The 19,782-nt window shown below is 41.3% G+C and overlaps 1 protein-coding gene across 4 annotated transcripts in view; it reads right to left on the reverse strand.

Moving 5' to 3' along the window:
- Window positions 1-15,715, reverse strand: part of unc5a (unc-5 netrin receptor A) — a 163,036-nt gene extending 147,321 nt beyond the window's left edge. For 3 of the 4 annotated variants that reach the window (XM_033633375.2, XM_033633374.2, XM_033633373.2), the window contains exon 1: window positions 15,079-15,714. In XM_033633375.2, coding sequence (XP_033489266.1) covers window positions 15,079-15,157 — 79 coding nt within the window. In that variant the 5' untranslated portion in view covers window positions 15,158-15,714. Of the gene's footprint in view, window positions 1-15,078 lie in introns of all 4 variants that reach the window. The other variant, XM_033633372.2, reaches the window with a different exon arrangement.
- Window positions 15,716-19,782: the final 4,067 nt, after the last annotated feature.

A 19,782-nucleotide genomic window follows, 5' to 3' on the forward strand; every position in this document is an offset into this window, starting at 1 on the left:
CTTTGTGTACACAAGTACACACACTGCAACACACTGCATATTTACTACATCACTCAAGTATATATGGGTCATACACTCATTTGATGTGTCAAAGGCACAAAACTATTACAGTGGTTTAAATATGTAAATGTAAACCGTAAGAGACGTTGAGTACAGTTTATGTAACAATCTGTATACGCAGTAATGTCTAATAATTAGCTGTTCTGTGGATGTGGATGTGTTGATATGCTACCAAATACAAAGGTAGGGCTCTGGAGGTAAATGAAGTGAGGCTCAGCAGCTGGTACAAGTGGGTGGGGAGGTGATGATCCTAGAATGGGGCAGCTAGGTTGGCCTATTCAGATCAACCCTAAAGAGAAAAGGAAAAAACACTTTTCACTTTCCTTCCCTTTCTCTCCTCCTTCTTTATCTGTTTTCTTTAGTGTTGTAATTTATTAGTTTCCCTCTTTCCATTTCCTCATTAGACACTAATATAGAAAGAAGAAGAGGGATCGCCTTCCCCCGACCCTTGGGAGGGTGCAGCCCCAATGTAAGTCGGACATTGCTTCCCAATCAAAAAAACGCCCCCGAACCCTCCAGAGAGAGCCTGTTCATTGTGGATTAATGCGCCTTTATAAAGTTGTCATGTCTGATAGAGATTAAGGGGGCCTGATCCTCCCTCCCTCTCGATGCCGCACCACATCACTCTGGCACAGTGGAGCCCCCTGGTGCCACGAAGGCTGGACAAAAAAAGCGTGCCACCAAAAATCTCTGCGAGAGCCAAGCTGGAAGTCCAAGGGTCATATTTAGAGTTGATTAAGATTTCACTGATCACCTTTAAAGCACTTCATGGTACAACCCTCAGCTAAATTGCTGGATTGCTGTTCCCTTATGAGCTGAGCGCAGCCTCAGATCCTCAGGCAAGGCTCTGCTGGCTGTTCCTCAGCCCCAGCTCAAAACTGAAGGTTAGCCGGCCCCTGAGCCCTGGAACGTCCAGCCTGAGGGTCTGAAGTTTAAAGAATCGGTGACATCTTAAAAATCACTTTTTTTGTGTGTTACTTTAATTGTTTGTTTTTTTACCTCAGTCCTCTGGGCAGTTTATTGCCAACATCACATATTTGTTTTACTGTTAGTATTTATCTTAATTGTCTTTTTTACTCTCTGTGCAGCACAGTGGTGCAGTGAATAGCACTGTTGCATCACAGCAAGAGAGTTCTGGGTTCGAGCCGGCTGGCTGGCTGGGGCCCTTATGTGTGGAGGCTGAAGTACTCCCCGTGTTAGTGTGGGATTTCTCCAGCTTCCTCCCTCCTAACTGCCTATAGGGGTGAATATGAATATTTCTGTGTCTCTTGCCCAGTGTCAGCTGGGATCCACTCCAGCCAAAAACCCTTAAGAGGAAAAGTGGTTACAGAAAAATGGCATTTATGCAACAATACACTTATTATTATTTACTCATTACTTAATTTGTCTGATTTTCGTTGTCCAAATCTCGAGGTGTTTTAATCCTGGTTCAACCATTTAAATAACTTTGTAACTTTGTTTTGAAAAGTGCTTTATAATAAAGTTTTTATCTATTATATCAGAAGCTAAAATAAAATTAAAAAAATCAATTAATTATAGTAGTAGAGACAACAAGATTAAACGAACTATTTTTTTAGGATTAATCGTCATATTAATTTTAAAGGCTGATGATTGCAAAATTTGTCAGACATCAAGAACAACCATCTGTTGACTTAAGCGTGGGCGCGAGTGAGTCTGTCTGATGGAAATACTCCAGTAAAGATAAGGGGATTTTGGTTTGACTGGCCTGTTGTTTCTGATTCCACAGAAACAGGCTGATATGTCCCTGTTTGTTAGAGTACATCTGGGGAAACAATAGAGGACCTTTGCAATTGAAACTGAAATCCAAACTGCCTGTTGTCTACATGTCCTCACATTGGATTCTTATAAGCAAGGACAGAGTCTCGTGTAGTTACATGTGGTTGGGATAAAATGGAAAAATGACCGTATCCTGCTGACTCTTGACATGTCACTAACATCAGGAGCAAAGATTTAATGTCCTGACACCAATGAAAACACAGTTGTAGAGGGAAAACAGCTAGACGCGGTTTGCTCCACCTCCCTGTAAACTCCATCGGCTATTGTCATCACAATTACACTTACATTTGGCAGACACTTTTATCTGGAGTGACTTACAGTGCTGCTCAGTATTCATGATTAAAAGCACCACCATTAGATCAAGCACAGATAGACATCTGGCGACACTGTGACAACTCTTGGGATGAATCTGTGATCCCCACAGGACTTGTTTGTGTGCATATGCCCGAACATGCTGCAAACATCAGAAATATTTCATATTAAGCTAAGATCAGTCTACGAGTTTATTAGGATATTTAAAACCAAATCCACAAGCCCTTCAATGTACCAAATAATTTTTCACTGAGTTATACCTGGTTCATACCAATTGATTCTTCAGCTCCAGTTAGATTGTCAAATCTGGAATCGTTAATCCTCAAAAGCATCATCTTTTTATGAGTTATGAGATGATCTGAATTGGGGGAAAATATCTGCCACAGTTACTCAGAGATAAAGGATGAATAAACTTAGAGGAGCTGTTAACAATATTGTACGAACTGAGATGGGTCAGAGGCCAGTGCACAGTCAGTCACTGCTTGAAAACGGACACCAGCTCACATTCATTAAATGACAGCCACATCGAACAAATAACTCCTTATATTCTTGTTTATTGGTCACCAGATGTCGGCCCGCCCCGACTGCGTGTTAGGCAAACTAATTAAATGAACAAATTGAACTGAGCTTTGTTGTTTTTACTGAATGAGTTGAACAGTGCCAACTCCCAAAAGAAGCAACGGCAAAATTACAATCAATAATCTGTAAAAGCACTCTCAAGTCTATAAACAGCATACCAGCAAATACACATTATTCAGTGTCCAATTAAGCTAAAGTAGCATCTGCTAGGCCAGAGTGGAAGCACTACAGTATGGTGACATCATACTGTCTTTTTGACAGAGGAGGCTTAAACACTAACAAGAACGGCAATATATCTTCCATCCACCCACACCAAATTTCTTGCTGATGTCAGTGTATATCTGTCAAATGACTGCACCCGGCAGACTAAACCCTGGACTTGTTGTGCACTAATGAAAGGTATACCAGCATACTGTGTACATGACTGAGGCTTAATTAAAAATAAATGAGACACAAAGTTTAGTTTTGCCTGTGAACATGTGAATGTCTTTCCTAATGAGCAATGCTTTGTATCTCCTATCAGATCAGACTGTATGCTGGCAGACACAAGCCTGCATGTTGGAATTTACACACACAAAAACATTAATTATTCACATCCAGTGCCAAAGACCACCCTTGAATAGAGACAAGGTTACAATTACCCATCCTAATATGACCAACTGTTGTAATTTGACAGATATTCCATGCCGAGGTTTACCAAACAACAACGGAGCCATCTCAATGACAATGAAGCAAACTCCTTTAGCTGTTAAAAACCTTGAGATGCAGTGGAACGTTCTGGAAAATGCTTGATTTTTGTCAAGACAATACAATTAGGACATGTTCCCATTGGACCAATATTACCTGGAGATAGGGCTGCAACGATTAGTCGACTAATCAATGATTAATCGACTATTAAAATAATCGGTGACTATTTTAGTAGTCGACTAATCGGTTTAGTCTCGCCACCAGACAATCAGAGATCTCCACCTTCTGACAGTCTGGGGACACTCCTTTCTAAAGTGTGTTTAACACACCGGAGAAAACGGCCGGCAACAAAGCAACGCCTCTTGCATTTTTGAAAAGGACATGCCCTCCCAGAAATGTGCGCTCCCCCTTTTCTTGTTTTATCAAACGTGTGCTTAGTCCGCAAGATTGTGGAAATGAAGGACTTACAGCAACTTTGTTTAAAACTTTTAACGCAGTCGGACTATGTTTACGAGCACAAGAGTTCAGCAATCCACCGAATGACCGCCCTGTGGATTTACTATTGGTTCTGCAACGTAGGGAGTTTTTTTAAACTCTGAAATTGTATCCGCCCATCTAAACACAACATCGGGGAGAAAGACGTCAGTCTTTAGTTAAGCAAAGCGTCTAAAGACTGACTTGTGAGTCTAAATCGGTTTGAGTCATTTTTCATAGAAGAGTACTATAAAAGTACCCCAAAATACTCTTACCTCAGCTTCTTACGTTCAAATATTGGCAGCTTTACACACTCTCCCATGACGGTGAACTAAAACCCTTTGGCATGGGTACGAAACAAAACATTAGATGACATAATTTTAGGGTTTGGGCAAGACAGACCGACATTTTTCAACATTTTAACACATTTTTCGATGAAATGATTAGTCGACTAATCAAAGAAATAATCGACAGATTAGTCGACAATGAAAATAATCTTTAGTTGCAGCCTTAACTGGGGACCTCTGGCAATTTGTAATAATTGCAGGGGTCATCTGTGATCTTAATCCCACACTCTGCTATCTGTAAGTAAATAGTCAAACCACAAGTTACCTGCTATATTTCGCCAATCAGAGGTCATGTGATAATATTAGTCCTACTTAAAATCAGCATCCTGGTGATTTGGGGTCATATTAAAAGTCCTCTGTTTTCTCCCTGCCTCTTTTCTGCCTCTTTCCCAGTTGGGAATTATGGAGGCGGCATTGCAATTATAAAAGAAAGTTTTGACAGCATTTTGGGTGCAGGAGGCTCATCTCGCTACACAGCATGGAGACCCATTCGCAGAAAGAGCAAGCTCAAATCCATCAGGAGAGCAAAATCTCAAAAGATGAGAAGGATGACAGAATTGACTCTGTTTAACTACCATTTTTAAATAAAAGGAGAAAAAAAAAGGGATTTTAACTCTCGACATCACTGTTAGTGTTCATGTGTAGTGTTTGTGTTGTGTGACATGAAGTTACAAATGATTGTGCACATCATATTCAGGGGATAATGCCAGTAAATTTGAGTAATACAAAGACTTCGCTCATCCCGTGCGAATGAGCCACACAAAACGTATACTATTGGGGGGTAATTTCTAAATCACATGAGGTCCCCTGGTGATACTAGTCCCGTGCAATTAGGGCTTTAGATGTGTTTAAATATGAACTCACAGGGGAGAAAAGAGATTCAAGATCCAAGATTTGAGAAGATGATTGTCATATGCACAGTAAAAACACAGTGGTTTACACCATACAATGAAATTCTTAATTGCCAGTCTACCTTCAGGCAAAATAATAACAAAAATAAAATAATAAATAAATAAATAAATAAATAAGCAAGCAGAAACAAAGAATTAAGTTAAACATCAATACGCCAATATAAAGTAATACTTACTGTACATAAATAAACACAATGTAAAACTAGTGAAAGGATGGAGACCAGTGTGAAACGTTTGGTTAGTAAACCCAGTGTTAACATACCCAGAAAAATACTGGAAAACTAGGCACACCAGCAATTGACAGAGGAGCATTTAATTTCAACAAATTTTTAATTTCGACAGTTGGTTCAGAAGTTGCTCCCGTAGGCTCGATCAAACATTCACCACTGTCAGTTTTTAAAAGTGGATTATGGCAAGATGTTCTCTCCAAGAGAATAGTACATATTGGATCTAGTTGCCTGCCAGCTTTTAATTGAACAAATCCAATATGAGTTTCTAATGATTCGGTAAATAGTGCTTACAGTAGGCCAATACTTACTAAACTGGCCCACTGACAACCACGGGGAGAAAGAAAACTTTACATGTTTGCAAGGGTGGTACACAGTGGTGCCGCCGAAGGGTGGCCAGTGGGAGGCCACGGTTGCCCTGAAATCACGGCCCCGCCCTGGCTTCCCGTCAAAAAAAAAAAAAAAATCAGAAATAACTGGAGGCCTCTGTGTGGTGTTAATCTTCAACTTGACTAGGCTTGTTCCAAGTACATGTTTTACTCCTTACAATCAATTTACTCCCTCAAATTAAAGCTGTATATTTGTCTTTTATAGAAAAACAGACAACCAGCCTATTTGACAGCCGAGCCTTATTGATTATGAATCGCCTAACACATTAAAACAGGATTGTTTTGGAACTGTATTGGTATTAGTCAACTGTAAAATAAGATACCAAAGTATGTCTTGGTTCTCATTTTTCATATTGACGTAGTTTTCAACTGCATTCCTGAAATTCAGTAACAGCTTTTGGTTTAGGTGTGTCACTCAAGATTTTCAGTGGCCCCAACACACCACCCCATGAAATATTTCTGGGATAGAGCTAGAGCTCATGTCTGAGATAGAGTTACAAAAAAATTGAGAGTGCTCAGAATCACCATTTGAGACAGCATAACATCTAAAAGATTACAACGTATGAAGGCTCTATTGTAAATATTTCCTGTAAAATATAATATAGTATACATTAGTCACATAGCAGTTAGCTCTGGCTATAAACCAGACTGTATGTTCCATATAATGCAGACTAAAATGCCCTTTGCTCTTTGACATTTTAAGACTGAAATCAGTGTCATTTCTCCTGTAATTGATTACTTTGAATAATACTCCATTCCTTGAATATCACTATTCATCAATATTAATTGTGCCTGAAACACAGGATTGTAAATCAGCGGCTAATTAACAAAAACAATGCCAGAGCAGAGCTGCTCTGTACTCATCTTTTGAAATCCAAGCACTGGAGACAAGAAACTGCAGGTATGAAAACGCACTTTGATTCAACATGAATGCATTGTCACTGGACATTTAAATCCATAGCAGCCATAATCAAGAGCAAGGCATGCTGTAAAAAGAGGGAGCGTCTAGCCTCAATGGTGGCTGTGTTGTCATGATTAATTCTATTGGAGTAAGGACTTGAATGTGTTTTCCGTGAGCCTGGTGTTCCTGATGGCCTTGCCAAGAAAATCTGCTGCTTAGCTTTAAGCTTTGAATCTGTAATGTTCAGACCTCATTTCACATCAGGAAATGGTTTGTTTGGGAAAAACAATAACAGAGGGACCTACATAGATCAGAGAGGCTGTTCTCTCACTACACACATTTAGGGTGCATGATAAATGGTTCATGTTTTGTGGAAATCAACTTGAGTTGCATAACATCAGGATGGTTTTTGGTGATGCTTTCAGGTACAAGTCAAAGACAGAGGCGACAAAAAGAAGGCGCCTGATCTGATCTGATCTTTCAGTTTGATTCTTTACACATCCATGAGCAAAAGGTGACATAAATGACATTAGTAATGTTGTATCAATACTAAATTATTAACAGGCTTGCTGCTAAACCCAGCATATTCTAACCTTACATCACACAACATGCTGTCTGGGCTTGAATGTGCTCTGAGAGTCAGCGCTCTGTTGACTCAGTTGAATTGCTTGCCTAAGGCATCAGTGCCTGGACACATACACATAATTAGGAAAGGTCACTGTGCCTCCTGTCTTGTCAACAAAATCACTTCAAGATGACAAATTCTGGCTCCGGCTGAGCCAGACCTCCCTCAGATACCCTGCCAATCAAGCGCCAGCAGGGCTGTGAGAGTAGCCTTAGGTGATTTCTAATTATGTATTTTACATGCCATGCTAAACGGCATAAGCATAACAATGAGCCATACATTTGGTTGGAGGTGTGTTTTCTCTTCAAGGTTGAAGTAGCAGACAAAAGTGTCATTATCTTATAACTTTAAACTACAAGCTGCTGAAAAGTAGCCTTGTGAAAATTCAAATGGGATCATTTGTCCTGAATATTACATGAAAATGTTACTGTAGATCATTAATGATGAAAAATAAGGATTTTTACGCAATATAACTCTGCTAAAATCCACAAAATGTCAGTCCACATCACATGACCTTCACACCATTTTAAAGTTCCTTTCCCATCGCATGCTCTGTTGACTTTCCATCCAGTCCACTATATGATGAAGTGGAAGTGGCTTTCACATCGCTCCCTGGTGGCCTTACTAAGGAACTATTAATCTATGGCTCTCCATATTGCATTCAGATCCGCTTTCCCCAGCCACCACCTGGCCTGAAGTAAAGGCCAGGAGAGGACCCAGAGGACTGGACACTCTCTTATTATGAGCTGCACCAAGACACCTCTGGGTTTCTAAGCGCTTCCTCTGACAGTGACTGATGGCCAATTAACCATTTGGAGAAGAGTATTGATCACTGAGAGAACAGGAAAGGATTCTGGAAACATCTCCTAACACACTGCTATTCTCACTGTACAAAGTGAGCAGCCAGACAGCACATCATGTATACTAAAAACAAACATTATCAAAAAGAAAAAAAGACAGGCCTTCCACACAAATACTGCATCAAACGTCTCATTTCCGCGTACCTCTGTGTACGTATGTGAGTCAACTACAAGTCCATTCATTCCTGTGGGAACCTCTGTGATGTGGTTGCTAAACTTCAGTCTGGAATTCATCTCGAGTATGTTGAAAAACTTGAACTTTTTCAGCAGATTATGCAGCTCTGTTTATCTGAGTGAAAATTTTGACGGCATGTTTAGCTAGCTAACATTGGCAGCATGCTAGCTGTGTAATGTATAGAGTGCATGCATATTGGATCATATGTCTTAACAAAATATTTCACAAATTTGACGACACACTTGACAGGCTGACCTCCACACTTACTTATCACCATGCATTATTGGTACGGTTTTTGTCTTTGTACTGCTCCATGCGCATATTCCACAATCTTATAAAATGAAAACCACACAAAATGAACTTCTGCGCCTTTTCTGCAATGGCATTTCTATCTATCTCTAAGAGATGCATTTCCTTGCATTGACCACTAGGGGTGTACTCTGTAAAAGGTACAGAAATACGGGCACAAAACGAAACAGTGCGGAAACGAGGCAAAAGGCAAGACATGTATAGCTGCAGCCAGATTCTGTTTGAAGCCTATACATGACACATCCCTACAAACCACGCCCACAACCAGTCCAAGACAAAGCCACCAATGCAATGGTTTTATGAATCCTGCTACAACATGACATTGTAGTGAATACATGGGGCCAAACGTAACAATAATCCACCCAATTTATTTACTTTTCATTATACATTAAGACATGATTCACCTAATAAGTAACAAGATGCAACCTTACCTGGCCTTAACTGCCTCTCTTTTAAACTTTATAACACTTTATAGCTAATGTTAACTTAGCATTTTCTTCACGGCTTGTGCTGAAGGAGCTAACGGAGCTGTGTAGGTATGGTGGCTGAGCCATATTGCTGATGGTCAAGTCATGGAGCTGCTCTGGGCTGGGCAATATGCACAAAAATTTGTATCTCCGTATCTTCAGGCTGGATGACGATACATGATATATATGGGTATTTTCTAGGAAATGGGCTGCATGTTCAGTTGCATGTCAAAGCCACATTTGAGATGTAATAGGCACTTTTATCAAAAACAGGCTGTGATCAAAATAAAATGCAAAGACGTGTTTGAAAATATACAGCTGTACAACATGTAAATGAAAAATGATATAAAATAAATAGCAGGACTGTACGTTAACTTTTTGCACATAGAACTAGAGCTACAGAGGCCATAAAACTATAACATGAGTATAAAGGTATCAAGTAGGCCTAAATCCATTGTAGTCTGAAACAAGTAAAACTCTTAGTGAGAGTGAGTTAGAAAGTCATTTTTATTGGCCTTTCAAATGGATCCAGTACTGGAAAATAACTAAAATATTTTCATTTATTTAGGCTATTAATCTTATTCATGCACAGAGCATCACCAGAGATGGCCAGGGAGGGAAGGGACATGAGACACTGTCCAAATTATATACATCTTGTATATGAAATGTCAGTGTTGCTGCATTTTTTTCTAAATACATCTGTCACCTGCATCCAGGTGCTGTCCCAGTGTCACACAATAGACTAAAACTACCATGAAGACTGGAGATGCGCTGTGATCCACCTCACACACAAACTAGCAAACAAACCCGCACCTGACACAATCAAGCTGCTCTGTCTCCCACACATGCAGCGCAGCGCTGTACTGCACTCATACTGCGGTCATTTAATTCACCTTACAGCCTGATTTAGTGTAGCATGTGCAACATATGGACCAATGGTGCACTACAGACTAATTAACAGATGGATTAAACAGACTAGGAGCACTGTGTCTCTCTTTGTGTTGCTTGAGAACTTGTGAGTGAGTGGGGTGGAGCTGTGCGGAGACGGTGAAAGGAGAGATGCACACCGGCATGGCTTTTTGGAAGAACGGCTGTATCGATATAAACAGTACTGTCTAATTCGATATCTTGCTTGAAAAAATATCGATATATCATACGTAGTCGTTATATCGCCCGGCCCTATAGCTGCTCTAGCCGCAGCTATACCCACTAGCGTAAGGCTAGCACACATCAAACTGTCTGCAATACTTTTCTTTTTGGCCAACAAACATTGGCAAAATTACGGCCAAGAGATTCTACAGAAGGAAACTACAGCAAAGTGATTGTTGGCAGTTTTAGTATCTTTTATTATGACTGACTTCTATGACATCGACCTTCACATCACGTTTTTTTGCTGAGGTGATTTTTTTTTCCCCAGCAGGAGAACAGAGTGGTATCCAAGGATCAAGGTCATCATCGCATGTTCTTTCTCTCAGCGAGAGAGAAAGAGGGAAAGAGATGACCAAGGAAAAAGAACACTCGATTAGACCCTCCAGAGAAAAGACTCAGTACTCAGTTCAACAAGCTCATCCCGACTTCTCATTGGTGGCACTTGGATATATGAGGCTATATGAGTGCTGGCACACGATGGTTAGCAGTGACAGAAACACAACAGTAGAGATTGAGGGCAATCTCCCAACTGCTGATACTTTGTCAGCCTCTATGGCCTTCTGTGAATTATGGTCCAGTTTCCCATCGAAACATAGGGTAATACCATCCAACATCAGAGGTGAAAGGTCAATTTTATGCTGCCTAGATAGAAAAGCACAGATAGTGACTACGGTGCACCACATTTCAGGAGGGAAACAGCCCAACTTCAACCCCTAAGCGCTCTCACATAGACCTGAATCATAGAAATGGGGTAATTGAAACAAAAGGGCAGAGTTTGACAGAGATATAGTGCCTTCGCAGGGCCTCTGCACAGACTGCAGAAAATAACACCTAACTCCTCCCCTCTGCAAGGTTCATCCTCCATGTGTCCTCGGCAACGCCTGTGTCCTTCCTTTACTCCTCAAGATTGCCATTTGCAAATGATAAGCGCAGGGACATAGCCTTCTGGAAGATAAGGCGCCTGGGCATTTGTCACCAAATGGAGCATGCTCCTCCATTGTTTAAAGCCGACCTGTGTTGACATGCACTGTTTACCTTTTATTCATTTATGCTGAACTATTATCTCTGCCTCCATTAATCACAGCAACTCAAACTGAAGAAATTACATTTAGCAAAACTTGGACAGGAAGACGATTATTCAGTTCGTCTGTGTTTTCTCTTTCTGACAAATTAACATGATGGAAAGTGAATTTAAAAAAAGCAGTACATTCGATCAGCTCTGTGCCGCAAATAAGCAATCCAGACTCTCTTTTTCATTGTCATATTGTCCGATTCAAATTCTGTAAGCGGCATCATATCCATAACAAGCATTTGTACTCCTGAGGAGTGAAATCATTTTAATTTTTTTACCCTGCTTTTTTTTTCCCTGAAGTGTAATTGCTTCCTTGCACGATATATTCTGCATTTTGTACATCATGCTAATTTACTGGGTGAGTATAAGCAGTTGAGAAAATAAATAATTCTATATAAAAATTCCCTCCCCCAGTGCACAAGTCTTCCCGTTGTCTGTGTCATTTGAATTCATCTCCCATGACTAGAGGGAACAAAAACTCTTTCTGGTAGTAAATTATCACTTCCCTGTATAAGACCATATCCCTGCAAATACATGGCGATCATTTGCCATGCATTAGCTATGGGACAGAAACGAAGTGGTTTTAAATTCCTTTGACCAGAAGGCAATTTCCCCCAATAAATTATGTTAATTTCAGCTTTCGCTCTCCTTATCGCATTCTTTAGTGAGTCAATGAGGAGAGACAAAACTGGCTGCCAGAAAGACAACTCTGGGATGATTCACATTAGAATGATGAGAGACTTCTGGCAAAAGAATCCCTTATATTACTGTACAAATAAATGGGGACTCGCAAATCACCGCATTATGCAATAGATTTCTGCTCGTTGTCATTTAATGGCCATCTCCTTGCATCATCACAAGGTTTACACCCCATGGAAATTGCTCGAGGTGACTGCTCACACAAGTAGGAAGGTACCTGATACCAAATCCCATGCTCCCTTGCTGAACCAGACAACAATTGCTTGGCAACACTCTCATTGGGCAGAGGGAAAAACAAAGAAAAAAAACAGGATTTATTCCCTCTGCATGGATAGCTGGCTTTTTGATGATCTTTTCTGGAGAAAGTAACAAGGGACTAAAAACAGGAAACTGACTAACAGGCAAGTTTAAATAAATGGCAAACAACCGCAGCAACAGGAGATGGAATAATCTGCAGACGTACACCTAACACATGCAGCAGAAATGCACACATGCAAATCCTTGTGGAAACACCCTCTCTCACTCACTCACACATACACACACACACACACACACACACACACACACACACACACACACACACACACACACACACGGACATGCGCTTTGCATACTGAAAACATCAAGTGCTGTGCACACACACAGGCAAAGCAGTACAGTTCTTTGTTCCAGAGGCTGAAAGCGTACCTACCCCCTCCGTCCGGCCCGTCAGATCACTCACAACACAGTGAAAGGGAAAGTGCTCGGCTAGCTCAAATCTAGATTGACAGGCCTACCTTTATTACTGACTGAGTTATGTTTCCCTGCAAAAAAGACAAGTCGGCTTTTGATACAGACGAATGCCGAGTCAGCGCCTTGCCTCTCTACAGAGGATAGCTCGACTGATCTCAGCTGAGACTGTCCCAGCCCTGATGTCAAAAGAATTGGCTACCAAATTACCTTCCGATCCATTTCTGGAACTCACGCTGTCCTATAAAAGTAGCCTGTAAGCCGTGATGGGAGCTCATAAGGACGCTTGCACTGACCTAATATACGATAGAGTGAGTGAAAAAGAGAGAGGGGTCTGCTTGGAAATGTGATACAGAGGACAGAAGAGAATAAAAGGAGATTTTACCTATATCCCTGTATTTATCTGTTTTATTAACTGGCTCGCTCTAGTCAGGGTCACAGAGGGGCTGGGAGCCTATCCCAGCATGCACTGAGCGAAAGGCAGAGAAACACAAGTCTATCACAGAGCAAACAAAGAAACAGACATATTATCAAAGATATGGGAATTTAGAATCCCAACATAAAGCTTCAGACTGTGGAAGAAAACCCATATAAACACAAGAAGAACAAGCAATCCCCACATGAACCAAGGCACAGAGTAACTTCACGCTGTGAGGCGATGACGCCCTACTGAACCACGATGCCATCCATATAACCCAGCCACCCAATCAAAATATATCAGTTTCAACATGCATCATAAAACGACTTGTAAATACCACCGCACTGCCACTTACTTAGCTTGATATATGAGGTCCCTGGAGCATGACTGTTTATTTAATCCTAATATATTCATAATTATACACTAATTAATGCAAGAGAAAAGCCCTCTTAATTCATCATCTCAGTGTCCTGGAGCAAGAGACACAATTACACCAACTTTAACATATTTGCCTTCTGTCCAAAGCAAGGTTAACAGTTCGGAAACAAGCGCGAGGCAAATGATGTGTGAAAACTCTCGTGTTTTGGATATACTTACCAGCTGCTTCCAGCTGTTTGGCATGTTTGGATGATTTTTAGCGCCAGGGAGAGTGAGTAAAGAAAGTGTTCTTTTAAAAAAAAAAAAGGGCTGAACTGTGAAATGGTGCATTATGGGCAACAGGGCAGTTGATTGTATTGATTTGACTGGCTTGCCTGGGCACTACAGACTGACCTGTTATATTAAGGGTCAATGGCGAGCATTCTGTCATGTTGGGGTGTCATAAAAATTAAATGCCATCTGCGAAAGTGTTGTTGACTCTTGTCTATGAGCATATTTGATTTTTGAAATGAAAAATCTGAGCAGAAATGAAATGTGAAACTGCACACTCTCTTTACAAACAGGCTGCTGAGGGAAACTTATCCCCCAGTCAGAGCACTTGAGCTCACCCCCACTGTTGGTGATTGTTTTGTACATCCAAGCACATTTGCATGCAATCGGGAGTGTCTGGCCAAGAGGCTACATCATAAAATGTAACTCATCAGTGCGAGTAGGTCGTCTACCAACTCCGTAAAGCTGTCACCATACTGCAAATGCAGCAGGAACGAGTCCTGGCCGGGGAGAAACGTGGAGTTGAATGATCCTGTTTGCAGCCAGTCAGATGGATGAATACAGGCTGTGGATATACGGTTTGCCCGGTGCGCTCTGCAGCCACACAAAGATTTAATAACTAAATGATTAGCGAGGTGATGTTCTTCTTCTATTGGAGGGAGACTCGCAAAAACGCACTGAAGGTTATTTATGTGGCAGTGTGAAAGGAGCGCAATGTTACTGAGCACCGCATTTTATTGTTCACGGGCCCGTGTGTTAAAACATTATAGTGCAGGTTTGCTCCTTTCAAGCAGGTGTAGCTCCAACTTCCCTTACAGTCACGACAGTGGGTTTAAAATCCACGCTCCACACTGCGCGGCGCTGCTTATAATAAAGATATTACCAGCATAAAAATATATGACAATGATAGTTGACATTTGCCTCAAGTTTTAACCTTGGCTGACATGTGTGAGGCAACACACACACACACACACACACACACACACACACACACACACACACACACACACACACTCTCCTGCGTAACCTTGAAGGTGCAGGCTAATTGATGAGTGTTAGTGCAAGCAAATTAGAACAATAACGACTGCCAACAACGTGCGCCGTCACGCGCGGCAGCATTTCGAGGAGGAAAAAGCAAACAACTTGTCACGTGCAGCTCACAGTGTGTTTTTTTTTTCCTCGCGACACATATGTTTAAACAGCATAATTAAAAGGGGGAATATATGATAATAGTGAAACTCACCAGTGCAGGTGAAGCCAGCAAAGACGAGCCAGAGCGCAAGGAGCGTGGCGCGGACAAAGGGGCCCAGAAGTAAGGGCATCTTCGTGGGTTTTTATCACCTAAGTTTCAAAAGGCAGAAAGAAGAAACACCAGCACAAAGGGCTTTTTTTTAAGGTCCGGAGAGTGTCCTCTGTAGCACTTGTTCACAACGCCCAAGTCCTTTTCTTTTCCTTAACACATATCCTCCTGCCGTACCGTGGCCATCTGTATCCCGGTCGTGCGTCTTCGTTGCTCAGAACAACGCATCACAGGTGTGGTAAATGAACTGCTGCCTTGCTCTCTCCGCCGCGGGTTTTTTTTTTCTTCTTGCACTGTGATGTACGTCTCCAAAGCAGCTATCCGTTCACAACTCTCCCCGTCTCTGTCACTGAGCCGAGGAGGGAGTCAGTTCTCTGTTGCTTGCTGTCACTTTGCAGCACCTCGCGCGAAAAAGAATACCCTCTCCAAAAAATGCGAAAACGGTAAGAATTGGCATCAGAGGAAGAACATCTGCTTGCACAGCAATGCTGGACTGTTGAGGAGTCAGGGAAGGTGTACGCTGCGATGAGCGGAGCAGCAAAACCAGGAGCGGATCCTGCGTGCTCGCTGGGAATGGAGCGTCCTGAGCGCGCCCTGCTGTTATATCCTCTTTTTTTCTCCTTCTTCTTAAGCAAACATTTACATATCTTGAATAAGCATAACTAACCACATATTGGCAATGCACGACAGAATGGAAATTATTTCATCCGCATCCTTGCAAAGTGTGCTTTTCATATCTCCTGCCTTACATGAAAATGATGGATATGACATCCAGCCCTGTATGATAGGAATCACAGCGGTGCTTTGCATACAGATTTACACAGATCACATCTGCATGTTATTGGGTTTCAATTGCATATGCCTCTGCTTTGTCTTAAGGTTTTCTGTGTGTGTGTGTGTGTGTGTGTGTGTGTGTGTGTGTGTGTGTGCTGCAGTACATCAGTGACGGACAAACACAGATGAAGAAGCAGGAGGATTAGCGCTCCCATGAGAGTGTACACCTGTCAGCAAACTCAGACCAGGATGTGACTTATGTTCCAGATAGCTTTTCCTTATTTTCTTGGGGGTGTCAGTGGAGTGATTTTCAGACTGTTCAGCCGTGCCTTTTTTACAACGCTGCCAGAATCGACAGCAGATTATTAATACACTTCAGATGGGGGTTTTGTGTCTTTGTTTATCCATTTCTCCCCTCCCACATAATAGTCAGCAGAATAATAAGTGGAAGCACAGAGCTGGACCACTGTCTTACCAGCTAATTATGGGGCTCATGTAGATGGATGATTCCTCAGATAGAGCTCAGCTATTATACAAACTCATTAAGCCTTCTCTCCATCCAGCATCCCTTGCTAAAGGTCAAAGTCGCAGTCAGAATGACAGCACAAAGCACAAGACGCATACATGCAGAAAGAAACACACACAAACACACACACAACCCCAACAGCCATATAGTTTACGATCAAATCCTGATGGGCACTGTGAATGTGGAGGGGTGGGGAGGAAGGAAGCGGCACAGCAGCTAAATGCAACAGAATGACTCAGCCTTGGTCACTTGTGAGGTTGCTCGTAATGATCTCTCTCATTCTGCTAATCTGCTCTGTGTCCTATCAGGCGGTGCAAGCTGGAGTGCGTCTCTTCCAGTCACAGTGTGTGCCTGAAAAAGCACCCCAAACTACATGCATTTCAAATGAGGATGTGAGAATGTGTATGTATAAATGCATACTCTGAGTATGTTTGTATAAATGCATAGTCAGTTGTATTATCCTCTTACAGGGAGCAAGTTCAGCTTCAGCTGTTTTTAAAGGAATTATTAGAGTGTGTTTTCTGCCTGTGATGTGTTTGCTGAGTCAAGGCAGGGCTCAACCTCTCCCATAACCTTTTTCTTCTGCTGATTCTTCTGGGTCCGGCATCCTGACCCCCTTCGCTGCCTCAATCAGACGACAATGAACAATCACAGCTCTTTGGGGAGTTGACACATTTAGTTGTTCATCGATTTGTGGCGTTGTAATTAATTTTCTCTCCGTCATTGGTTTGAGTTACAATATCCTGAGACTTGAAGCGGCTTGTTCTCCTGCAATCAATCACTGAACCAAGACAGAACCACCATTTCTCTTGTATCATCTTGAATTATTCACGGCAGCTATAATCCAAAGAGACCAGACTCGGTGACCGATAAGTATTAAGAAAACATGAGGCTCATTTGTATGTTACGGATTGTTGCCATGTCTGGGCTCCTTCCATAAACGGCGCAATTACACCCTCAGCATATGCAGCCTATAAAGACAACTGATTCGCCTGGTCGATAAGCATCGATCCAATGAAGGTGTCCAGCATGAAATTAATATTATTTATTGTTTACAAACAACACTGAGGGTCCCTCGAGGAGGAAGCAGTGCAGCCTCCGACCATCTGCATTCCAGCACAGACTCAGAGACACAGAGAGAGGGTGTATCAACTTCCACCATGACCACAGCTTCACAGCTTATTGTTTTGTTTATATCAAATTAAACTGCAATGCTACTCCAGAGAGATATAATTGACCACAGTCTCAGATTAAATGACTGTAAAGATCTTAATAAGCCATCAGTGGATTGCATATTACATTGCAAACCACTTATGAGGATGCAGTCCAATGAGAATGAAATTGAGGTTCAGATTTGCATGCCGCAGCATTTTGGCCATTAATTACCATGCAAAATGACTGTGTGATGATCAATAGTGTATCAATTTAATTAAATATTATTGATATGGGGTTGGGGAAATTAATTGGGAGCCAAACAAATCCCAGTTAAGTCGGATGAGAAGGTATTACTTTAACATTATAACATCTCCAGTGGGCCCTTCACTCTCTATTGTAGATTATAATGGATAGGGGACCCACGTCCTCCACTCTCTGTGAAATGACACTGAATATATATATATATATATATATATATATATATATATATATACGCCTCACTCAGGATTCACGATAACAATGTTAAAGCGCGTTATCTATAAGTACTATAAAAGCCAGCATCATCACTACATTAGTAATACACTTAGGCTTTTACTCCAGATCATTGTATCCGTCGCTGGAGCTCTCAATACACCAATAAAAATGTTATGATCTGGATAGGCTATGCATAGCTGTGACTTTGTTTAATTAAATTATTTCACACAAGCAGAGATAAAATAGCCTTAGTGTGATCTCACCACATCTTGTGCAGTTGAGTGAGGAGCAAACTCAAATGAGAGTGCGAGAGATGGAGAGTTTAAAAAACAGAGAGGAAGAAAGCGGAGGGGAGGGTGGGTGAGGATGAAGGTCCCTCATTTCAGCAGCACAGACTGCTGATGAAGCTGAACTTCCAATATCCCACTACTTCAGCTCTGATGATTTCTCAATTTTACAGATATGGCCCGAGAATGTGGTTTGATGAAAATGTAAAATGGGATAACCACCAAATCATATGAAATGGGCCGCGTTTTATTCCATGGCTATAAATCAAAAGCAGACACTCTAAAAATTAAACTTGATTTAGTGTTTTTGATTCAAAAGTAACAACTCTCCTGACTCGGAGGAAGACAGTGTGTCCTGTTGCGCCCTTAAATTAAGATTTTTACTTTCACGCAGATTCTTCACATTCTTTGAGAGTTCAAGAGCTTGACTGTTGAAAGGGGCCCAGGCAATGTTGGAGTGCAGTGCTCTGAGAGTTGTTTCGAAAAGGGAATTCAAACAATTTATTCATAGAATGTGTTTCCATCCCAAATAGATTCCCCTAATCTAAAACACTGCATGTGGAAATATATGATGATTTCATTTTCTCCCAGTCTCAGGGTCATAAATAAATTTGCATTCTGTCAGCAAAATGGACTAACTGACTTGTAATTCATCAAACCCGCTGCTTAGCGCTTAAACAGTTCAACACATGGTAACCTGATTTTTTTTTCTCCTCTCCCACAGAATTGCCTCACAGCTGTGTTCGCTAATAGGTGAGGAGGAAGAAAAAGGAGCACTTACATTTTAAAGACCTCATAAAACAATGAAATAAAGAAGGAAAATGAACTCCGCAAATGTCACATTTCAATGCAAACTTTAATTCTGAGGAGATGCATTTGCACATGGAATACATTTTGTTTACCATTTTGAATGTAAATGTCAAGAAAACTCAAAGAGAGACAAACTCTAGCAGTATCTAATCACATCTAAATGATGTGTGATTTTCTCAGTGAAGATTCAGTATAAAAACAGCATTTGCATTCCTTTCCCCTTCTCGAATGGGAGCCTATTAATTCAAAATCCTGTATGCCTGACAAAGAATAATATTATGACTTTACTGGAGCCAACTTGGAAACGTGAACATGCCGCTTAACATACCTCTCCACGAGACAATGGGTGACAGTAAAAAAGTGTCAAGCCAAACCATTTTTTCCCCACGAGTTTCTTTTTCCACCTCCTCTACATTTTATTATTCTCGAAAAAAGAAAAAGGTTTCCTGAAATATGCTTCCTGGGCCGACATCCTCTTGTTGTTTTGAATGTCACATTGTCTAAGCGTGCATGGGAGAGGAGACTTTGAATGATGTTGAATGTTTTATGACTCCCTGCTTTTGTGTCAGTTCTTCCCAGTGCTGCTCTGAGACTCTGATAGGAGAACCTCATCTACAGCTG

This window comes from Epinephelus lanceolatus, chromosome 7 (assembly GCF_041903045.1).
Source record: "Epinephelus lanceolatus isolate andai-2023 chromosome 7, ASM4190304v1, whole genome shotgun sequence".
NCBI classification, from domain to species: domain Eukaryota; kingdom Metazoa; phylum Chordata; class Actinopteri; order Perciformes; family Serranidae; genus Epinephelus; species Epinephelus lanceolatus.